We start from the raw sequence: 23,378 nt of genomic DNA, 5'->3' as shown, positions 1-23,378 counted from the left end.
GGTTCCCTCAGCTCCTTCAGAGCCCTGTGTCAGTCGCTCATTACGCTCCAATACGGTACCCCCTTCTCTCCCCAATGTGATGGACCGCCCTCTTGAGTATTGCCAACGACCAACGAACTGATGCCCCCTATAATTACAGATCCTGGGTGTTGCCCTCTCCTTGTCTTCCCTTGATCCCTCCAGGAGCAACCCATTCGTCCTGGCCTCGTCTTCTCCCCAGTCTTTAAGATGCTGTTGACAGGACGGTACTATGTTGTCCCCGTCGTCATCAAGACGGACGACATCCAACGTCCTCTCATCAACGTGGCAAATCTAACAGCGGAAGTTTCATGGTCGATTGAACATATGAATCAATCGTTCCCCACTGTTGGTCTGCTCAGGCGCACTCTAGACTCTTTTCACATTGAGTTTGAGAAGTTATTCAAAGATCTTAACAGCTTTCTGTCGGCTATGAGTGGTAGAGATGGAAGCCCGTTTCGGACTCGCCAGAAGCGAGGAGCCGTGGATTTCCTTGGCTCGGTAGCAAACCTCCTTTCGGTACGGCCACTCAGGCCCAAATAGATGTGATACACGGAAGCTCTCCCAGCTCTACACTCTGTCCACAGAAGAGAGACGTCAACTTAACCTCCATCAGGAAGTCCTCAACGCCACAGTTCGGGACCTCCGTCATATTCATTCTGCCATCTCCTGTCTAGAGTCCGCCTCGGCTTTGGCCTCAGCTATTATCCGTCAGTTCTCACTAAAACCTTGCAAATTGAAGGGAAATGCGTATTTTGGAGACTATCCTTCTCATTCAGTTGGCACTTAGTGACCTAAATCATGATACTCTGAATCTCAAGCTTGGCCTTCAGCAGCTGTCCCAAACGCAGGTTTCCTCTCCTCCTTCCAAATGATGTACTATTTCGTGTGCTCAGCAATGCGTCACCCATTACCCAGGCTTACTTTTCCCTGCAGCACATGAATATTTAGCATTGTATAGAGATGTCTCTAGGGTTATTTCTAAAGGTACGCTTTCCTCAGGAACCCTTCACTTCTACTTACAAATCCCCATGAAAGGGGATCCTCTGACGTGTTCGATGTGTTTAAAATGGACGCGTTGCCTTTTCATCTTGATGGCACGCCATATTTTCTGCACACCGACACGCTTTCCACTTACCTTGCGGTTTCTGAAGACCGCACTCACTATATGCTCTTAGACTCCTTGGACCGCTGTACTAAACACCACCTGCTCTATGTATGTCCCCTGTCGCCCCTGTCTACTCGACTTCTGTCCAGCGCTGCGAGATCGCTCTCTTTCTCGATCGCCCAGACGCCCTCTCGCTGTGTTCTAAGTCTCTCCTCAGAGTCTTCCCCCCGGTCTTCATCCCGTCTCCTGCGGGCTGGGTCTTCGCTACCGATACTCCCCAGATGGTCACCATGGTCTGCCCGGACAGCCCGGTCTCCAAATACAGGCAGACCATCAACTGGACGGGTCTCCTCCGCCTCGGTATGGGCTGTAGTGCCCACTCCGACGCCTTCAGCCTCCCTGCCTCTGCTACTATGGACGGTGACGCCCCGCTGACGGTTCATCGCGCCCCCTTCCACATCGGACGTGACGTGGTCTCATCGCTCCTGGCCAAGACTCCCCTTGGCCCCTTCCCCTCCCCGCCGCCGTCGCCCGGGTCGTCTCTGGCCCCCCCGCTGGACCTCCCTCCAGCACTTCACGCGCTCCAGGAATCCGTCTCCGGTCCCCGCCTTCGACCCCTTCCTCCCTTGGTGGGGGTGGCTGCTCCTCCTCGGCGTCGTCTTCGTCGCCGGTGGGGTGGCCTTCTTCTGTCCCTTCAGGTCCCGTCTCTCGCAGGCCTCCTCCCCCACGATCCCGCCATCCCCGTCTTGGCCCTCCATGGTCGTCCGCCGGGCGGACCGCTTCGTGCCACGAGGACGTGGCGTGGTTTTAACGGGGGGGGTATGTGGTGCCCCGAGGGCTGCGACACCACTCGTGTCATCATCATCTTCACCGGCAATATTTTCCGATGACAACAGCGGTATCGACCGCTAAAACACAACACGGACTCCAACACATGATTGTCCCCACTGTTCATTTACCAACCTATACACAATTGTAATTGCCCATTAACGCACCCGCTTATCTCTCTAAGCCAAAACACAATCACCGCGGCCAAAACACGATCAGCCGCGGAACAAAATGTTATGAAAACAAAGCTGCGTCACCGCGTGAATTAAGCATGTCGGTTAGGTAGATTATTGTATGAGCTCGGTGTGAGTTTGATGTATGACTCACACGCCTGACGTATTACCCTCGCGATATCTGCCTATATAAGAAGCATTTTCTCCAGGCTTGACCTCAGATTAACCAGCACTCTGTTCGTGGCTGGACACTCAGTTGTCCTTCCCTAGACAACATGGGTAGAACATTCATCGTTGCTACTGTGAGTATGGAGTGAAGAATTACCATAGAGGAAAGCGTATCTAACATATCTATTGTGTTCTATTATCTTAGTTTTACTTAGGATTATATTTCTATGATACTTTATTGTGTGAGTTTTTACTCAATATTATACCAGTGTTAACGTCAGTAACCAATAGTGAAAGAAAACCTGAAGACTCATTGAGTCTAGTAAGCCAGTCGCTGGTTTAAACAATATTTTTACCCTCTGTAATATTAAGTAGTATTAAGGTAGAATAAAATACATATAAGAAAGGCGACACCGTTTCATCACCCCATTTACGAACTCCTTTAAATACTCCTAAAGTACCAGAATTTTAAGTCAAGTGTCACTAATACAAACAGTGTGTCGTCTACCTTGTGTGCCCGGATAGTGGGTTACAACAAGTACGATAATCTGGCAACGGTGCTCCCTACCTTCTTCCACCTCCCGTCCGCCTCCAGCTGGTCCATGTAAGGCTCCAGCTTGTCCTTGTAGGAAGGCACGGTCTGTAGGTGCTCATGGCGCATCACGATGATCACGAAGCCTCCTGGAGTACCGGAGAGGAGGAAATAAGTTAATCATTGGGGCATACGCTAGGGGGCGCGTCGTCTTGCCCACCTTAGGAAGACTGCCTCAAGGTTTACTCCAGGCAAATCTGAAGTCTCTATGTAGGCTCTTTCCCATCCTAAACGGCGCCTAAGTTCGCCTGTTTGAAAAGCCTCTAGTAAAAGTTGCTGGGATTACCATGAACTGTTTTGCGATCCTATAGTAGGAGTAGGTAGGAAGACACCTACCGAACGGGCGTGACCTACTCCCGGTGAGGATATATGAGAAGCGAGGAGGATGCTGAAGCCCTTCAAAGACCCATCCCATGTCCTTACTAACCGTTTCCCTTATGTCTCATCAACACCAGAGAGCAGTTCAGCATGCTCTCTAAAGACAGTTCCTCTCTCTTTCTACACCACACTATATTCACACAACACACACACCTTTTCCCAAAATTCAAAATTCTAAATGGCGAAAAATAACAATGCCTCGAAGTCCCCGCCTGGGGGGAGGGGGGGGACCATAATTTCCCCCAGGGAGGACTCCCATTCTGGCTGCCGACTTGAGAGGTGTCCTGATAACTCTTCGAACCTCCTCCTTATCAATTTTTTGCAACATTCGCGGTCTTCGTTTTAATTTTCATTCTGTGGAACACCATCTCTCCTCCTCTAAACCTCACCTTCTCTTCCTCACCGAAACACAGGTTTCTGAGGCTGCTGACAGCAACCTCTGCTTTGTTCCCTCCTACTATCAATCCAAAGTTGGATGCTGCGCCTACGTGCGCAACGACATCACTTGCTCTCGTGCCCACGACCTTGACTCTTCTGAATTTTCCACCATCTGGCTAAGACTTCATTTTCATTCTATTACTAAATATATCTGTGCTGTTTATCTATCACCTAACTCTATAAATATGTAAAATTCTTTGAATATTTGAATTCTAAAGTGGAGCACATCTTGACTCACTCTCCCTTCGCTGAAATCTCCATCATGGGAGATTTCAATGTTCACCACCAGCTTTGGCTTTCATCCTCTTTCACACACCAGCCTGGTGAACAAGCCTACAACTTTGCTCTCCTCAACGACCTAGAGCAGTTGGTTCAGCACCCTACACGTATTCCCGACCGTCTTGGAGAGAGGCCCAACATTCTAAACCTCTTCCTTACCTCTAATCATTTTACTTACTCTGTCAAACTGTTCTCTCCGTTGGGCTCCTCCGATCATAACCTTATTTCTGTTTCCTGTCCTATCGTTCCTGTACATCCTCTGGACCCACCGAAGAGGCGATGCTTCTGCCATTTTGCTTCAGCTCGGTGGGACGATCTGAGGATGTACTTTTCCGATTTCCCGTGGAATGATTACTGCTTCCAGGAGAGAGACCCCTCTGTGTGTGCCCAGTGCATCTCAGAGGTGATTGTCTCTGGAATGGAGGCACACATTCCACGTTCTTCCTCTACTCCTCATGCTAAAAAGCCTTGGTTGAATCATGCTTGTTCTCGTGCTGTTAAAGATAGAGAGGCATCTCACAACGCTAACTATGACCTTTACATGTCAGCCCGGAATCGTGCCATATATATTATCCGACTTACCAAAACTTCTTTTATCAATAGAAATGTCAACACCTTGCTTCTTCTAATTCTTCCGTGACTTCTGGCATCTAGCCAAAATATCTCCTTCAATTTCACTTCTTCCTCTTCCCTTCTCTCCTTAACCCTGACGGCAGCACTGCCGTCTCATCTGTCTCTAAGGCTGAACTCTTCGTTCAAACTTTCTGTAAAAACTCAACCCTGGACGATTTTGGGCATATTCCTCCTACTCATCCCCCCTCTGACTCCTTTATGCCCGTTATTAAGATTCTTCCAAATGATGTTTTCTATGCCCTCTCTGGCATCAACTCTCAGAAGGCTTATGGACCTGATGGAGTGCCTCCTATTGGCCTTAAAATCTATGCTTCCGTGCTGACACCCTGCCTGGTCAAACTCTTTCGTCTTTGCCTATCAACATCTGCCTTCCCTTCCTGCTGGAAGTATGCCTTTGTACAGCCTGTGCCTAAGAAGGGTGACCGTTCCAATCCCTAAAACTACCGCCCTATAGCTTTACTTTCCTGTCTATCTAAAGCTTTTGAATCAATCCTTAACCGGATGATTCAAAAGCACCTTTCCACTTCTAACCTTCTATCTCATCGCCAGTATGGGTTCCACAATGGGCGTTCTACAGGCGATCTTCTTGCTCTCTTAACTAACTCTTGGTCATCCTCTCTTAGCCATATCGAAAGCCTACGATAGAGTCTCTGGCACAAGACTTTGCTTACTAAACTACCCTCTTTTGGATTATATCCTCTCTCTGTTCCTTTATTTTCAGTTTCCTTTCCGGCAGTTGTATCTCTGCGGTGGTAGACGGTCACTGTTCTTCCCCTAAACCTATCAACAGTGGCGTTCCACAGGGCTCTGTCCTATCACCCACTCTCTTCTTGTTATTCATCAATGATCTTCTTTCAATAACAAACTTTCCTGTCCACTCATACGCCGACGACTCCACTCTGCATTATTCAACTTCTTTCAATAGAAGGCCATCCCAACAGGAAGTATACGACTCCAGACTGGAGTCTATCATTTCCGATTGTGGTAAAAGAAACCTTGTGTCCTTCAATGCCTCAAAAACTCAATTTCTCCACCTATCAACTCGACACAATCTTCCAAACACCTATCCCCTATTATTCAACAACACTCAGCTGTCACCTTCTTCAACACTAAATATCCTCGGTCTATTCTTAACTCAAAATCTCAACTGGAAACTTCATATCTCCACTCACGCTAATTCAGCTTCCTCGAGGTTGGGCGTTCTGTATCGTCTCCTCCAGTTCTTCTCCCCGCACAGTTGCTATCTATATACAGGGCCTTGTCCGCCCTCGTATGGAGTATGCATCTCACGTGTCTCATCACCTCTCCTCTTCCAACTTATAGTTTTCTACCTCTTAAATTCCGTCGCGATGTTGACTCTTTTTATCTTCTATCGCTATTTTCACGCTGACTGCTCTTCTAACTTGCCTCCCTCCCTCCCGCGGTCCCCTGCACACGACTTTCTACTCATGCTCATCCCATACTGTCCAAACCCCTTATGCAATATTTAACCAGCATCTTCACTCTTTCATCCCTCACGCTGGTAAACTCTGGAACAATCTTCCTTCATCGGTATTTCCTCCGGCCTACGACTTGAACTCTTTCAAGAGGAGAGTATCAGGACACCTCTCCTCCCGAAATTGACCCCTCTTTCGGCCACCTCTTTTGATTTTTTTTTATCAGGAGCAGCAAGTAGCGGGCTTTTTTTTATATTATTGTTTCCTTTTTTGGCGCCATTGAGCTGTCTCCTTTGTTGTAAAAACATTATCACGCTCACGCACGCACGCACGCACGCACGCTCGCTCACCGTTCTTTGCGACGCGCACCAGGTCGTCGAGGCCACTGAGTGGGATATGACCTTCGCCCATACCACCCGAGGTGACCACCAGGTCGTATGTGTCTGAGAGAGAGAGAGAGAGAGAGAGAGAGAGAGAGAGAGAGAGAGAGAGAGAGAGAGAGAGAGAGAGAGAGAGAGAGATGTATAAGAAAAATACGTATATTAATCTTTAAATATGAAACAACAACAATAACAATAATTCCACTCACACAGCTCTCCTGGACAGAGTGGAGTCTAAGGGTCTTCGTCTCATCAGCTCTCCTCCTCTTACTGACAACCTTCTACCTCTTAAATTCCGCCGCTATGTTGCCTCTTTTTCTATCTTCTATCGATATATTCATGATGACTGCTCTTCTGAACATGCTTACTGCAGCCTCCCTCCCTCCCGCGGCCCCGCTGCACACGACTTTCTACTCATGCTCATCCCTATACTATCCAAAACCCTTATGCAAGAGGTAAACTCTGGAACAACCTTCCTTCGTCTGTATTTCCTCCTGCCTATGACTTGACTTATTTCAAGAAGAGTGTATCAAGACACCTCTCCACTCGAAATTGACCTCTCTTTTGGCTACTCTTTACTTTAATCTTTTATGGGAGCGGCGAGTAGCGGACTTTTTTTTTTTTTTGTACTCTTGTTGAACTTGAGCCGTGTCCTTTGATGTAAAAAAACAAATCACTAATACCTTTGGGCACGGTGGAGTGTCCGCTGCCGATAAACTCCAGGAAGTCGTTGGTATAGATGCCAGTCTCCCGTTGCTTCATCATGCCCTCCGACGGGTCCACAGCGTCTATGTGCCTGTGGGAGTGGCTGTAGTAGTTGTAGTAGTAGCAGTATTAGAAGTAGAAGTTATAGCATTAGTAGTAGTTGTTGGGAATCAGTAAATTTACCCTACCCAACAGTTAGGTCACTCGCAAAGTGAATAACACACCCGTCAGACAATCCCAAAGAAACAAGTGCTTACCAGCTATTAGGTGGTGAAGGTATCCAACAAGCACCTCCAGACAGCCGAACAAATAATAATCCTACCGGATCCGTGTAGTAAAATCTATCCCCCGGCGTCCATGGGCCTCTAGAAGTCTACGGGAGGAGCGAGCAGGGGGGCGGGGAGCAGCAGGCGAGGCGCGCCAGACGCCAGGTGGGAAGTGTTGCCAACTCGCATATATTTTTGCTACATGTTCTTGTATGATCTAAAATATACTGTAACATTCTAGACTGTACTGTTCTGGATATATATAGGAGAAGAGGGCGAGAGAGTCAAGTCCGAGTCATAGTAAGCTAGTGGCCAGTGAAGAGTCGAGTGAAGTGTACTACTAAGGAAGAATATTAAACTACATAAGTTGTGCGAAGTGTTTACATATCTCCCTCCCACGGAGTCTTGTGACGGCGACACGGAACCCAAGTAATACGTCCGGCATAACATCATCATCATGTAGAAGACATTCATTATCGCATTTCTAAATTGATTTCATGTAATATGGTATATTTCTAACTACATTATATTATAATATAATATAATATTATACAGTATTATAATTTCACGGTCACACACACACTGTACACACTGATGCGCGTCACTAACATCACCAGTGAATGCGCCACCGTGGTATAGTTGCCAGATACCGCCACCAGGCTAAACATTCTGAAAACCGTGACACTACTCTCTGTCGTCGACTGTACATGGATGTTGTTTGTGTACACGGTGTTCCTCAGACAGTTGTTACAGATCAAGGTTCAGAGTTCGTTAATTCCGTGATGCAGGAGATAAATTAGAAGATACCTATGCGACACGCGAAAATAACGGCTTACCATACAAGTGGAAATGGAATAATAAAGCGCGCAAATTATACCGTTGTTAACATTTTGAGGACAATGGTTCTAGGAAATGTGTCCGTTTGGGAGATAATGTTACTTACTTGCAGTCACCCTGGCCTATAATGCTGCGTATCATCGCACCATAAAGGAGTCCCCGAGAGACAGAGAGAGGATTTTTAGAGATCCTCGTATGCCCTACACTATGTTAGAAAAAAATATAAACCTCAGCAGCCCTGGTATGATATTGACTCCTATAAAGAGGAAATGGCTGCAATTGCAAGGAGGGTTTATGATATTGACTCCTATAAAGAGGAAATGGCTGCACTTGCAAGGAGAGTTTATGATATTTACTCCTATAAAGAGGAAATGGCTGTAATTGCAAGGAACGTTTATGATAATACTCCTATAAAGAAGAAATGGCTGTAATTGCAAGGAAAGTTTACGATATTGACTCCTATGAAAAGGAAATGGCTGCAATTGCAAAGAAAGTTTATGATAGATGCCAGGTTTACACTGAAGAAGGTAGAGAAGAAATGGAAAAGTACTACAAAGCTACAAAAATCAAAACTATCAGCGTTGGCGACAGAGTGTTCCTCAAACATACACCAAAAATAAAATAAAATAAAAAGTTGCAACCTATTTTTGATGGACCCTACAGGGTAATAGAGAAGATCAGTGATATAGTGGTAAAAATTAGGAACCTCAGGACTAGTAAGGTTTCAACGGTCCACACAGATAGAGTGAAAGTCCTTCATGAAGACTGCATCGATGTGCAGCAATGTCCAACGGTTAGGCGAGCATACCCTTAAATCCAGAGACAGACACTGATCTATTCTTTGCATTGCTCAACCCTGAAATCGCTGAAAAAAATTCTACCGAAAATGAAAACTCGTAGCGGAGAGGTGACTACTACTGATGACACATTAAATAATGTTCGTTCTACAACAGCAATAAACAGCTGATGCACAGGCCCTACCTTCTCAGGTTACTCCCAAACTTTCAGAGCCACCTCAGCATAGATAAAGCCTTTGCTCTTCCTCTACGGTACAAGAGTTGCCTAATGTAATGTCAAAACCAATACGATATAAAACAGGAATAATGTATAAAGATGAAAATGCAATGATTAAGCGGAAATATGACGAAATAGACCACAGATTGATTTGACTCTTTCGGTGTACAACTCAATAACACAACAGGAGTCCCCAACACGTGCTGGCCAAAGTTTCACACCAACATACTATCTATATTATAGTCCTCACAGACAGAGACTATAGTACCGCTTAGCCTCACAGAAGATGTTTTAGCTGCATTATATAAACCACGGAATTTAACTGCTTCTTTAGCTTGAAATGTTATTCAAATGTCACCTGAGTATTCAGCTGTAAAAGCAATAAAATACACACTCCTTAATTTTGAACATGAATTCAGTTCATTATTGCATCATCTAAGAAACGTTTTAGGCTATGTGATGACTACTAATCAAAACAAGCTGCATGCTTCTATGAATTATACAAAAAAAAAAAAAAAACGTGAAATAATTATTTTTTTAAGGATCCTTGTCTAATATCTTATTTGGTACCGCGACCCAGGCTCAAGTTGATGCTATTCATGGAAAAATAGAGTACTAGAGTCATTAACTGAGAAAAAAATATATAGTTAAATGTTTATTATGGAAAACTCATCATCGTTAAGTAATATGCATGCCATGCAATCTGCCTTCAATAGGCTATATTCAGCTGTAGATGTATTGAACCAAGTCGCGCGCCAATTTTCTATAGACTTTGGCTTTAGGAAGAGAAAAAAGCTCCTACAAGCATTGTTGTATTTTGACTTAGCATTATGCTGACCAGGTATACAAGATTTAAAGTTGAGTCTGCAGGCTCCCCTGCAAACATACATAACTCCAACCATTATGTGAGACAAACAGTTGTTCAGTACATTAAAAGAAGCCTAGGTTCGGCCTCCAGGTCTTTTGTGCCTTGCAGTTCTTGATTTTTTAGCTTTATATAGGGATGTAATAACTGTCCTCCAGGACAACGGCTTTGCACGATTCTCGAAATTTCTGTCTCACCAAACCTTTACTAGGAGATCCGCCTGACACCTTTGATGTCTTTCGAATCGACTCCCTTCCATTTTATGTGCAGAATAGCACCTACTTTCTCATGTATAGTGTTGATTCACGATATATTGCCTTCAGTGAGAATAGGAAAATATATTTTCTGCTTTCTAGTATAGAACACAGTAACAAGAATAACCATATGTTAGTTTGTCCTCCCACAGGCCCCGTCTATGAGGCTAGTGACGCAGCCTCTTGTGAATCGGCTGCTTTCTTCAATCATGAGTCAGTGATCAACCTCTGCCACACAATAGTCTTGAAAACATTTACCCCTATGTTTATAAAAGGTCCTGGCTACTGGACCTATTCACTTGCCTCCCCCATCACTCTGACACTCACATGCCCCACCAGTCCTGTAAACAAACATACTGTCAGCTTGGCGGGTAATGGAATATTGACGCTTAGGCAAGGTTCTCTTCGTAGTGCTGAGTCCATCTCCCTACAGGAGCTAACAGATGGCTTGCAGCCCCTTAATTCTGTGGTCGAGCCGGATCAGCCCTTTCAACCAGCAATCCCTTGGTGGATTGTCTTCGCCATTGTCGTGATCCGGGTTCTTCTGCTGGTGACGTCTGCCGTGGGGTATTCCTATGTCCTGCGCTACGCAGAACACCGCCTACTTCCAGAATAGAGCCAATTGCAGACATTGAAAGGCGTATATTCTCTCTCAACCAACACCTGTGAGATATCAGGGGCGAGATCTTCCTGAAGGGGAAGTATGTCGGGACCCAGAAAACGAACAAACAACGAGGGTAATGGAAAACAGATACCCAGAGAGGAATGACAGATATACAACTGTGTAAACATCTGACAGGACAAACACTAACAAGAAGGGTGACATATATAATAGTGTAAACATCTCATAGTACAAACGATAACAAAAAGGGGAAACAACGACGGTCAAGGAAAACAGATACCCAGACTCAGATACAGAAAACAGATACCCAGTAGGCGTGGTCAGAAAGTGTGAACAGCCATTGAAAAATACTCTGAACCTGTGACGTCATTCGTGGCGACATGCTATAAACTATTAGCTTAAAAGAAAAATCACTGTCTTAAGAGTGAATCACGAATAAGCAGGAGAAGTAAAACAATACAACATAATGAGCGAGCCAATGGGTGTGACAGGAAGTATTGGCCACTGGTTATGTAGAAAATTAAGGCGTGTCAAGGATGTAAGTCCGCCTCAAGCAAAGAAAAATGTGAACTAGAAATCAGTGGTATGGGCAGACCGAGCTTGGTTCTCGCCTCAAGCAGACCTGCTACTCACTCAGCTGAGAATGGCTGTTGTGATCTTAATCGTGAGAAGAAATTCGAGAATCTAAGGGAAACCGACTGTATTGTCCTGGAGATTGTAATGTAGGAGATGTGTAGTAGGATTGTGAGTGGAACAGGATCGTGATTATTTTATCGTGATATAAAGCAAAGGTAAAACCACTGGGTGTGGTATAATTTGGTGTTTCCGTGACTTGTAGTAGATTATACTATAGGAATGTGTTATTTGGATTTTGTGAAGAGAGTACATAATGATTGTGATGTAAGCAGAGAAGCAGATAGATAAGTGGAACGACGAGTGTTATAATTATTGGCAACAATTGAGCACATATTGTAGTATTATGTTTAAGACATGTCGTTTGTCATATGTTGCATCCATTGCTGAATATGCCAGTGTTATGATCGTCTGAGCATAGAATATTGCGTAAGGGAATTACTTTCATTTAATTTTAAATAAATTTATATTTTCTTTTTCCCTTGTTTATCCCCGAACACCAGTCTCCAATAACAACTTAAGCCGGATCACACTACCAGGGATACGAGACGGCCATATATGGAGTAATTAATGAGTGATAAAATAATTGTTTTAATACAAGTTAATACAAATGAAATAAAATATAAAGATTAAATACAAGAAAAGAAGGGTCCAAAAGTGTGGCTGTGTCAGATACCTCTGTAATACAATTATCTATGAGCTCCGAGCCAAAAAATATATTCAGTCCTCAGTCACACACACACACACACACACACACACACACACACACACACACACACACACACACGTACAGTGTAATTCAAGCAAACATATCAAAATTGAAAATGCTCGTATCTCGCTTATTTCCAGAGTAAAGTTTTTTATTAACAATCAGCAGCGGACGGGAAAAAAAAAATGGATAACCCGACGGGCCTGACGTGTGGGCTGGGCAGTGGAGAGAGAGAGAGAGAGAGAGAGAGAGAGAGAGAGAGAGAGAGAGAGAGAGAGAGAGAGAGAGAGAGAGAGAGAGAGCTAATCATCCGTCTACTGACCTGTATGTCCTCACTAAACTGAGGGAAATCACGAACGGTAGGTATAATAATTTATGAAGAGTAACGAGCCTCCATTATGGGAGGTAAGGGTTGCATATGACTTGCGCTACACTGTCGTGTCATCCTGACAAGACGTTGCATCACTTCCACTGTACCCCTCCACTAGTGGTGGCAGCGCTCCACACGTAGGCACGAAGCAAGCACTTAACGAGCATAAGCAAATCTTGTGTTTACACTTGTAATATTTGCTTTGTTTTGTGTATGCAGCTCAGCGTTTTAAGGAAGTAATTGTTTTGAATCTTCGTAAACTTCAATTTCAAGAAAATAAAAATGTATAAGAAATGCATTGTAATTCTCAGACAACGACGTTGTTTGTTAACACTCATCGGATCCGGGGACGAGTAGGTTTCATTGCTTGTTTCTCCAATAGAAGTTCAGTCATCTATAGGCGATGGAAAGTTTTCAGATTCCGCCATAATCAACTTTACTTTTTAACTCTTAGCGGGTGATATTTTCTCAAATAGTCTCCAGAGCAAATACCCTTCACTCATCGTTAATCAAGTCATACTGAGTATACTATTCTGAGGAGACCTCGGGTAACCTTGTCCCAGGGAATCTACCCCAACGGCCGGTGGCAACACTGCAGGGTGGCGCACGGCTGCCTGAGGTGACGGAGCTCACATATGAGGAGTCCGGTGGTCGTGGCGCGTGCCCTGCCATAAGTGTAACCATCACGTACCCTTTGAGGCTCCTAAATACTCTTCCGAACGCATGTGACCAGTTGTTGTGTCGCGTGTAACCTAGATTGACGCAGCGACGGAGGGGCAGCCTGAGGGACCGAACACCGATTCCTGGGAAGTACTTCCGTGGGTTGCCTCGTAGTAGCACAAGAGGTTTGTACTGATGTTTCAGGAATAAGAAAGTGAAAGGATTGCATCATCTTCAAGAGTACTTCCTTCCGTGTATAGTTATGTGAGCTCGTAAATTCCACCGTCGGTTACAACAGAAACGGCAAATCGTGTATACTGCCCCTTTTCTCTCCCCCCCCCCCCCTTTTCGCTGCTTTTTTTACGTTGCTCAAATGGCAATTAGCACTACCCCAACTACCATCCCCTCCCTGTCTTTGGCTTTACAGTGCCTAAAGTCAGAGAACTCCATGACCAATAACCCAGGAAAACTACTGTTGTACAATCGTGGTACACAAGTGTTGACACACTGTCCACTCGGTTTCGTTCACCGGCCCTGACTTTAAAATATATACATCGCATGGAAAGAGGCTAATGTTCAGATATGTCACTACATATACACTCTCCATAAGTTATTAGATATGAATCTGTCAGTTGTGCACACTGATAACAAGTTTGTAATTTGTGGACGAAAATGTCTCTTTTACATTTCGTTCAAATTTAGTCAAGGACAGCTAAAGTTGTTTACAACGCTATTACGCATCTGAATGTATGTTGTACTCATTTCTGCAACGTCGTCCCTGAGAAAATACGAAGAAAACATTGATAACGTGCACAAATATTATGATATAATATAAAAAATATATAATGATGTCACCATTTAACTCTCGCTAGACAATGTTATGCAATTACGTCGCCATCGACCATGCCAGCCGGCGCATTTAGGAAACTAGTAGGCTATTATGAATTGAATAGAATTACAAAGCTATTATTTTGCATTTAAGAATACTAAGCGATTTGTTTGCATTTATGAAACTATACTATTACTTTGCATTTACGAATACTAAGCTATTATTATGCATTTAAGAAAACTAGGCTATTATTTTGCAGTAACTTTTTTTTCTTAACATAAATCTCTCTCTCTCTCTCTCTCTCTCTCTCTCTCTCTCTCACACACACACACACACACACACACACACACACACACACACACACCAGAATGAACACTGACGACCAAAGCCAAGCAAGTATTTAGCTTATGGAATGCAGAAAATCTTATTACAGAGCGTGCACTGGTGGAAACAAGAGGATTCATATAATTTCTTTTTAAAAAAAACATAATCGTCGTGCAGTTGACGCTCACAGCTTCGTAACAAAAATCCTTAAATAATATCTCTTTCACACCCACACACACTCTTTGACCCTTACACACACACACGCACACACACACACACATACGTCACATATAACTCAAATGTAGCTCTGCTGGATAGTTGCCGTCTTTCGCTGGCGGCGTCCGAAACATTTTGGAAACTGTGTCAACACTTACGTCCCACGACTGTACCTTCAAAGTATGTATAAAACACTTCGATGACGTGACGAAAGCTATCATAATTATTATTACCGTGGAGAAAATGTCTCTTTTCGGGTACGGCGGCTGCGCGGGGGTGGTGAAGGTGAGCTCCTAACAAGGTAGATCAATATTGTTTAATTTATTAGACACATAATTATATAACGCAGGGTTGTTTGATTTAAATCAAGTTGATTTAAATCACTGATTTAAATTTAAGGATTTTTTTTAATCATTGATGTAAATCGACTTTAATTATGATACTCTTTTCAAATGTCATTGATTTAAATCTTGACCGTATTACCAGGGCAACAATATACTACGGAAAAACTAATTAAGAAAACACTAACTTTGATATCAATATTTTCCCTATCATTAACTTCACTGATTTCCATGAGCTTGTTAGTTCATTATATATATATATATATATATATATATATATATATATATATATATATATATATATATATATATATATATATATATATATATATATATATATATATATATATATATATATTCAATCAGCTACATATAAGAACATAAGAACACAAGAACGTAGGAGTCTGCAAGAGGCCTGTAGGCCTGTACAAGGCAGCTCTATTGAACCTAAGCTCCTGTGTATCTAACCCCACCTAATTTCGCTGTCCATGAATTTATTTAATATATTTTTGAATGTGACAGTTGTATTGGCAGTCACCACATGACTGCTAAGCCTATTCCACTCATCCACCACTCTGTTAGTAAACCAATTTTTGCCTATGTCCCTGTTGAATCTGAATGTATCCAGTTTAAGCCCATTACTTCGTGTCCTACCCGGTTCTCTTACCAACAACACCTTATGAATATCCCCCTTATTAAAGCCCTTCATCCATTTATAAACCTCGATCAAGTCTCCACGCACCCTTCGCCTTTCTAGAGAATGCAAGTTTAACTGTTTGAGTCTTTCCTCGTATGGCAAGTTTCTCAACCCCTGAATCATCTTAGTCATCCTCCTCTGCACCGATTCTAACATTTTGATATCCATTCTATAGTAAGGTGACCAGAACTGAACCGCATAGTCAAGATGAGGTCTAACTAATGCTAAATATAGTTTGAGGAAGACTTCGGCGCTTCTGTTGCTTACGCTTCTTGAAATAAATCCCAGTACCCTATTTGCTCGATTTCTAGCTTGAATGCATTGTGTCCTTGGACGGGGATCAGAGCTCACTAAGACCCCTAAATCCCTCTCGCACCCAGACCTGCTTGTGGGAGCGTCATTTAAGCAATAGTTATGTGAGGGGTTGTTGAACTCCATTTGCCATTTATCCGCCCTGTCATACAATGTTTAGTTCATCCTGGAGAATACTAGCGTCCTGATCCGACTCAATTACTCTACCGAACTTGGTATCATCATATGGCCGGAGTACGTAGGAAGACACCTACCGAACGGGCGCAAGCCACTCCCGATGAGGAATATATGGGAGGTGAGAAGGAGCTGAAGCCTACAAAGACCCTTCCATGTCCTCACTAACCGTTTCCCTATTGTCTAAACAACACCGGAGAGTAGTTCAGCTTGCTCTCTAAAGACAGATCCTCTCTCTATCCACACCACACTACATTGACACAACATATACACCTTTTCCCAAAATTCAAATTTCAAAATGGCGCACCTACATCAAGCCTCGGAGTCCCCGCCTTGGGGGGGGGGGCACAAATGCCCCAGGAGGACTCCCCTTCTGGCTGCCGACCCGAGAGGTGTCTTGATGACTCCTCGAACCTCTTTCTTCTCAATTTCTGCAACATTCGCGGTCTCCGTTCTAATTTTCATTCTGAGGAACACCATCTCTCTTCCTCTAAACCTCACCTTCTCTTCCTCACCGAAACTCAGGTTCTTAGGCTACTGACAGCAATCTCTACTCTGTCCTTCCTACTATCTCTATCCTAAATTTCAATCCAAAGCTGGATGTTGCGCCTACGTGCGCAACGACATCACTTGCTCTCGTGCCCACAACCTTGACTCTTCTGAATTTTCTACCATCTGGCTAAGACTTCATTGTCATTCTATTACTAAATACATATGTGCTGTTTATCTCTCACCTAACTCTACTAACTATGTAAAATTCTTTGACTACTTGAACTCTAAAATGGAGCAAATCTTCACCCACTCTCCTTCGCTGAAATCTCCATCCTAGGAGATTTCAATGTTCACCACCAGCTTTGGCTTTCATCCTCTTTCACTGACCAGCCTGGTGATCAAGCCTACAGCTTTGCTCCCCTCAACGACATAGAGCAGCTGGTCCAGCACCATACACGTATTCCCGACCGTCCTGGAGACCGGCCCAACATTCTAGACCTCTTCCTTACCTCAAACCCTTTTGGTTATTCTGACAAACTGTTCTCTCCGTTGGGCTCCTCCGATCACAATCTTATTTCTGCATCCTGTCCTATCGCTCCTGTACACCCTCTGGACCCACCGAAGAGGCGATGCTTCTGGCATTTTGCTTCATCTCGGTGGGACGACCTGAGGATGTACTTTTCCGATTTCCCATGGAATGATTATTGCTTCCAGGATAGAGACCCCTCTGTGTGTGCTCTGCGCATCACAGAAGTGATTGTCTCTGGAATGGAGGCATACATTCCTCGTTCTTTCTCTACTCCTCACGCTAAAAAGCCTTGGTTTATTCACGCTTGTTCTCGTGCGGTCAATGATAGAGAGGCAGCTCACAAAAGGTACCAGAGCCTTCAAACTAATGCTAATTATGAACTTCACATTTCAGGCCGTAATCGTGCCAAATCTATTCTCCGACTAACCAAAAACTCTTTCATTAATAGAAAATGCCAAAACCTTGCTTTCTCTAACTCTTCCCGTGACTTCTGGCATCTAGCCAAAAACATCTCCTCCAACTTCACTTCTTCATCTTTCCCTCCACTCCTCAGTCCTGACGGCAACACTGCCGTCTCATCTATCTCTAAGGCTGAACTCTTCTCTCAAACTTTTTCTAAAAACTCCACTCTGGACGATTCTGGGCATATTCCTCCTACTCATCCACCCTCTGACACCTTTGTGCCTGTTATAAAGATTCTTCAAAATGATGTTTTCTATGCCCTCTCTGGCCTCAATCCTCAGAAGGCTTATGGAGCTGATGGAGTGCCTCCTATTGTCCTTAAAAACTGTGCCTCTGCGCTGTCACCCTGCCTGGTCAAACTCTTTCGCCTTTGCCTGTCAACATCTACCTTTCCTTCCTGCTGGAAGTATGCCTTCATACAGCCTGTGCCTAAGAAGGGTGACGGTTCCAATCCTTCAAACTACCGTCCTATAGCTTTACTTTCTTGTTTATTTAAAGCTTTTGAATCAATCCTTAACCGGAAGATTCAAAAGCACCTTTCCACTTCTGACCTTCTATCTGATCTCCAGTATGGGTTCCGCAAGGGGCATTCTACTGCCGATCTTCTTGCTCTCTTAACTGACTCTTGGTCATCCTCTCTTAGCCGTTTCGGTGAAACTTTCTCGGTTGCGCTAGACATATCGAAACCCTTCGATAGAGTCTGGCACAGGTCTTTGCTTTCTAAACTACCCTCTTTCGGATTCTATCCTCTCTCTGTTCCTTTATCTCCAGTTTCCTTTCCGGCCGTTCTATCTCTGCTGTGGTAGACGGTCACTGTTCTTCCCCTAAATCTATTAACAGTGGTGTCCCACGGGGTTCTGTCCTATGTCCCACTCTCTTTCTGTTGTTCATTGATGATCTTCTTTCCAAAACGAACTGTCCTGTCCATTCCTACACCGATGATTCCACTCTGCATTACTCAACTTCTTTTAATAGAATACCCACCCTACAAGAACTTAACGACTCAAGGCTGGAGGCTGCAGAACGCTCAGCCTCAGACCTTACTATAATTTCCGATTGGGGCAAGAGGAACCTGTTGTCCTTCAACGCCTCAAAAACACATTTTCTCCACCTATCCACTCGATACAATCTTCCAAACAACTATCCCCTATTCTTTGACAACACCCAGCTATCACCTTCCTCAACACTAAACATCCTCGGTCTATCCTTAACTCAAAATCTCAACTGGAAACTTCATATCTCATCTCTTACTAAATCAGCTTCCTCGAGGCTGGGCGTTCTGTACCGTCTCCGCCAGTTCTTCTCCCCCGCACAGTTGCTGTCCATATACAGGGGCCTTGTCCGCCCTCGTATGGAATATGCATCTCATGTGTGGGGGGGCTCCACTCATACAGCTCTTCTGGACAGAGTGGAGGCTAAGGCTCTTCGTCTCATCAGCTCTCCTCCTCATACTTATAGTCTTCTACCTCTTAAATTCCGCCGCGATGTTGCCTCTCTTTCTATCTGCTATCGATATTTCCACTCTGACTGCTCTTCTGAAATTGCTAACTGCATGCCTCCCTCCTCCCGCGGCCTCGCTGCACACGACTTTCTACTCATGCTCATCCCTATACTGTCCAAACCCGTTATGCAAGAGTTAACCAGCATCTTCACTCTTTCATCCCTCAAGCTGGTAAACTCTGGAACAATCTTCCTTCATATGTATTTCCTCCTGCTTACGACTTGAACTCTTTCAAGAGGAGGGTATCAGGACATCTCTCCGAATTTGACCTTGGTTTTGGACACCTTTTATATATTTCTTAGGAGCAGCGAGTAGCGGACTTTTTTTTATTATTGTTTTCTTTTTTTGGGTGACCTTGAGCTGCCTCCTTTGTTGTAAAAAAAAACAAAAAAAGCTTACTGACATCACTACTAATTCCTGTATCTAAGTCACTGATATAAATAATAAACAAAAGTAGACCTAATACCGAACCTTGTGGGACCCCACCCGTAACACATCCCCAGTGAGATCTTTTACCATTGATTTGCACTCTTTGCTTCCTATTGCTAAGCCACGCCTTGACCCAGTTCAAACATGGTTCGTCTAGTGTCCTGGAGCAGAACAAGACATTGACCGTCTCTCTCCATATCTTGCTGAGGCATGGTGATGGTTTCAAACGTATTTTATAACATGAACCACATTTTCTTTTATGTTACCAATTGTTTGATCATGAGCCAGAACATCTAAAGTGTGTGCAGTGCAACCAAGCGTTAGCAACTTCAGTTTATTTCCTTTTAATTGTTTTCTCATCTTGTTGACAATGGCTGCATTAGATGCTTGAGTCTCTCCACATATAGCAAGTTTCTCACCCCTTGAATCTTTTTTTATGCCTCCATGGTCTAGTGGTTGGCTACGAATCCGGGCCCGGGTTCGAATCCCGGCTTGGGCAGTCAGTGTGCTCACCCAGCTATTCATCCTTCTTTCTTTTCGGGCTGGTCGATAAATGGGTAGCCTGCCTGAGGAAGCTCTCTCTCTCTCTCTCTCTCTCTCCATGACAAATAAGTAGTTAAGGAAAACCTTCATCTGTATTAAGCAACACTAAGATGTGATAGTGGCTGTGAGTGAAAATAGTTATACATCATTCATTATACAAATACCTCCCAAGTCCGGCCTTCAAGAAAAAGACGAAAACAAGTAATCCGGCAAACTGGCTCTTCCTCGCACGCTCTCCCGCTCGGAAACGAACTCCTCCATTAAGGCTGCCGGTAATGTGTCTTGGAGGCTGAGCCTCTTTCACACTGGATGACTTATTTGTAATGACTTGGCGGCCGCCCAAGGCGGTTGCGAGGTTATTTTGAGTCCGTCGTGTGATTAATGCGGTAACGTGTGTGTGTTCCCGGGTTAGTGTTAGGTCCCGTATTTTACCTGTCCGCGAAGAAAGTCGAGTGTCCGCCATTATCTGCGATATCCCGAGCCTAATGACGTACGTACATTATTCAGAAGTCTCGACACACCTGAATGACGATTACAGATGTTATCGAGTGCTTGATTAATTACATAGGTATTAGTAATTTTAACGGATAGTATTTATAGAAGAGAAGTAAGATTGGTACAAAATGTCATTGAAAGATTACTAGGTAACTACAGATGACTGAATGAATCAGCAAGTTTGGAGGGTCGTATTTATTATATCATAATTTCAAGACCCTCCTTTTTAAGGGTAACGAACGCGGGCGGCAAAGTTTGTGGATCCTTCTTTTCTTGTATTTAATTCTTACATTTTATTTTATTTGCATCAGCTTGTATTAAAACAACTCTTTCATCACTCATTAATTACTCCATAAATGATATCACCGTCTCGTATCCCTGGGAGAGTGATCTGGCTGAAGTTGTTATTAGAGACTGGTGTTCCGAGATAATCAAGGGAAAAAGAAAATATACATTTATTTAAAATTAAATGAAAGTAATTGCCTTACGCAATATTCTATGCTCAGACGATCATAACACTGGCATATTCAGCAATGGATACAACATATGACAAACGACATGTCTAAAACATAATACTACAATATGTGCTCAGGTGTTGCCAATAATAATAACACTCGTCATTCCACAAGCAGTGGTTTGTTTCTCTCTGGTTACATCACAATAATTATGTACTCTCCTCAAATCCTAATAACACATTCTTATAGTATTATCTACTACAATTTCACGGAAGCACCAAATTATACCACACCCAGCGGTTTCTACCTTTGCTTTACATCGCAATAAAATAATCACAATCCTGTCCCACTCACAATCCTACTACACATCTCCTACATTATAATCTCCAGGACAATACAGTCGGTTTCCCTTAGATTCTCGAATTTCTACTCACGATTAAGATCACAACAGCCATTCTCAGCTGAGTGAGTAGCAGGTCTGCTTGAGGCGAGAACCAAGCTCGGTCTGGTCTTACTACTGATTTCTAGGTCACATTTTTTCTTTGCATGAGGCGGAACTACATTCTTGACACGCTTTAATTTTCTACATAACCAGTAGCCAATACTTCCTGTCAACAAACATTGGCTCGCTCATTATATTGTATTGTTTACTTATCCTGCTATTCGTGATTCACTCTTATGACGCTCCCACAGTGACTTATCTGTTTAGTTATTCGCTTATAGCATGTCGTCACGACTGAGGTCACGTGTTTAAAGTCTTTTGAATGGTTTTCCACACTTTCTGACCACGCCTACTGGGTACCGTATCTGTTTTCTGTATGTGGGTCTTGGTATTTTCCGTAACCTCCTTGTTAGTGTTAGTGCTTATCAGATGTTTACGACTTTGTATATCTGACTAATTGCTTTCCTTCCTGTCTCGGTTTAGATTCGCGACAAGTTATTTTTATAGTATTTGCTATAGGGAAGCTGTTGACGCGTTTTCCTAGTTCGTCACGTGACCTAGGCGCGGGGCGGGTCACGATGACTCAGCCTGTTCGTTGCCTAGGCGACGAGCGTAGTGATGCCAAGGCGTGCATTTTCGTGCGGGTCGCCCGCTGTGTTTTACCTGCGTTTACGCACTTTCAGGAGTCACCACTCCACTCTCTGCAGGTGCATAGTAGTGTGTGCATTACTGCAGCTTGTACGCCTCTGCTGTGAGGATGTTGGGCTATTGTCTTTGTGCTTCCCGCCATGGGGGCTGTTGCCGCCCGCGGCCTGGCTGGGCGGCCTGTGTTGCTAGCTCGCGATTGTTGCTTTCCTCTTCGTGTCTGTACGTAGCTTGCTCCGCTGTTTATATTGCGGTGCCATGCACTTGCAAGTTATAGCTGCGCGTCAGAGAAGTGTAACGATATCTGCCTATGGCAGTATTGCTCAGAGTGCTGTCAGCACCCTCTGTTGTATTTTTCCTCGCCAGCAGCGTTTTGCATCTCGGCCGGGCGAGTTGGGGCCCGTCAGGTCACTCGCCGCGGCTCGGGTTTTTTTGTCTCCCCCCCTGACCGCCGTCTGGTGAGGTCACGGGGCGACGTTCCTCTACTCGCCTACCTCTTGGCACCACGCGGTTTTCCTCCTGCTGGAGTGCGGGGATCCTGGGCTTCGCCACTTCGGGATACAGCCCACACCGGGTCTCAGTTTGGGTGTGTCGAGTCCGCGGCGGCCTCTTTCTGAAAGCCGCATCTACCGCCGACATCACGCGCCTGATGAGAGGACCCACGGCAGGAAGGACAAGCTGCAGCCACCTCGAGCAAGGCTGTGCAACGAGCCTCTACTCTTCTCCCTCCGCACTAAGTTAAGTAGCTAGTTGTTAGTGTAGCCAGGGCACGTTAGTCTTGTGCGAGCACGAGAAACGCTAGGCTCAGCTGGGTGTGTATGTGAGATTTGTCCGTGTCTTGTTCCTTTATGTAATAAAGTCTGCATAGTTGTACACGAGCTTTATCAGTAACCCTTTTGCCTGTGCGTATGTGCCTTCCAGCCCCATAAGGAGAGTAAATAAGAACCCCACGGGAGATTTGAGCAGGTAAGTCGTGTTAGTACTCCCTAGTCAGGGTGTGTACACCGTCGTGTCTCCTGGCGTGCCGCGGGAATCAACCCTTGTCGGCTAGCTACCTCCTTGTGAGCACACTCCTGTTATTAATCTTATTTTACCCCGTGACACTTCCCTCTCCTATCATATTTAC

The 23,378-nt window shown here is 44.3% G+C and overlaps 2 protein-coding genes across 6 annotated transcripts in view; one reads left to right on the top strand and one right to left on the bottom strand.

Annotated features, from left to right (window-relative positions):
- Window positions 1-23,378, top strand: part of LOC127002534 (demethylmenaquinone methyltransferase-like) — a 213,657-nt gene that overhangs the window by 49,436 nt on the left and 140,843 nt on the right. The gene's annotated exons all lie outside the window — the stretch shown is intronic.
- Window positions 6,541-23,378, bottom strand: part of LOC127002535 (uncharacterized) — a 67,745-nt gene continuing 50,907 nt past the window's right edge. The window contains exon 3 of the mRNA XM_050868607.1: window positions 6,541-7,227. Within this exon, the coding sequence (XP_050724564.1) occupies window positions 7,020-7,227 (208 nt within the window). The 3' untranslated portion in view covers window positions 6,541-7,019. The remainder of the gene's footprint in view (window positions 7,228-23,378) is intronic.

The sequence above is a fragment of the Eriocheir sinensis genome, chromosome 23 (genome assembly GCF_024679095.1).
Source record: "Eriocheir sinensis breed Jianghai 21 chromosome 23, ASM2467909v1, whole genome shotgun sequence".
Classification (NCBI taxonomy): Eukaryota; Metazoa; Arthropoda; class Malacostraca; order Decapoda; family Varunidae; genus Eriocheir; species Eriocheir sinensis.
Note: the sequence above shows the minus strand (reverse complement) of the source record. Positions and strands in the feature narration are given on the sequence as shown.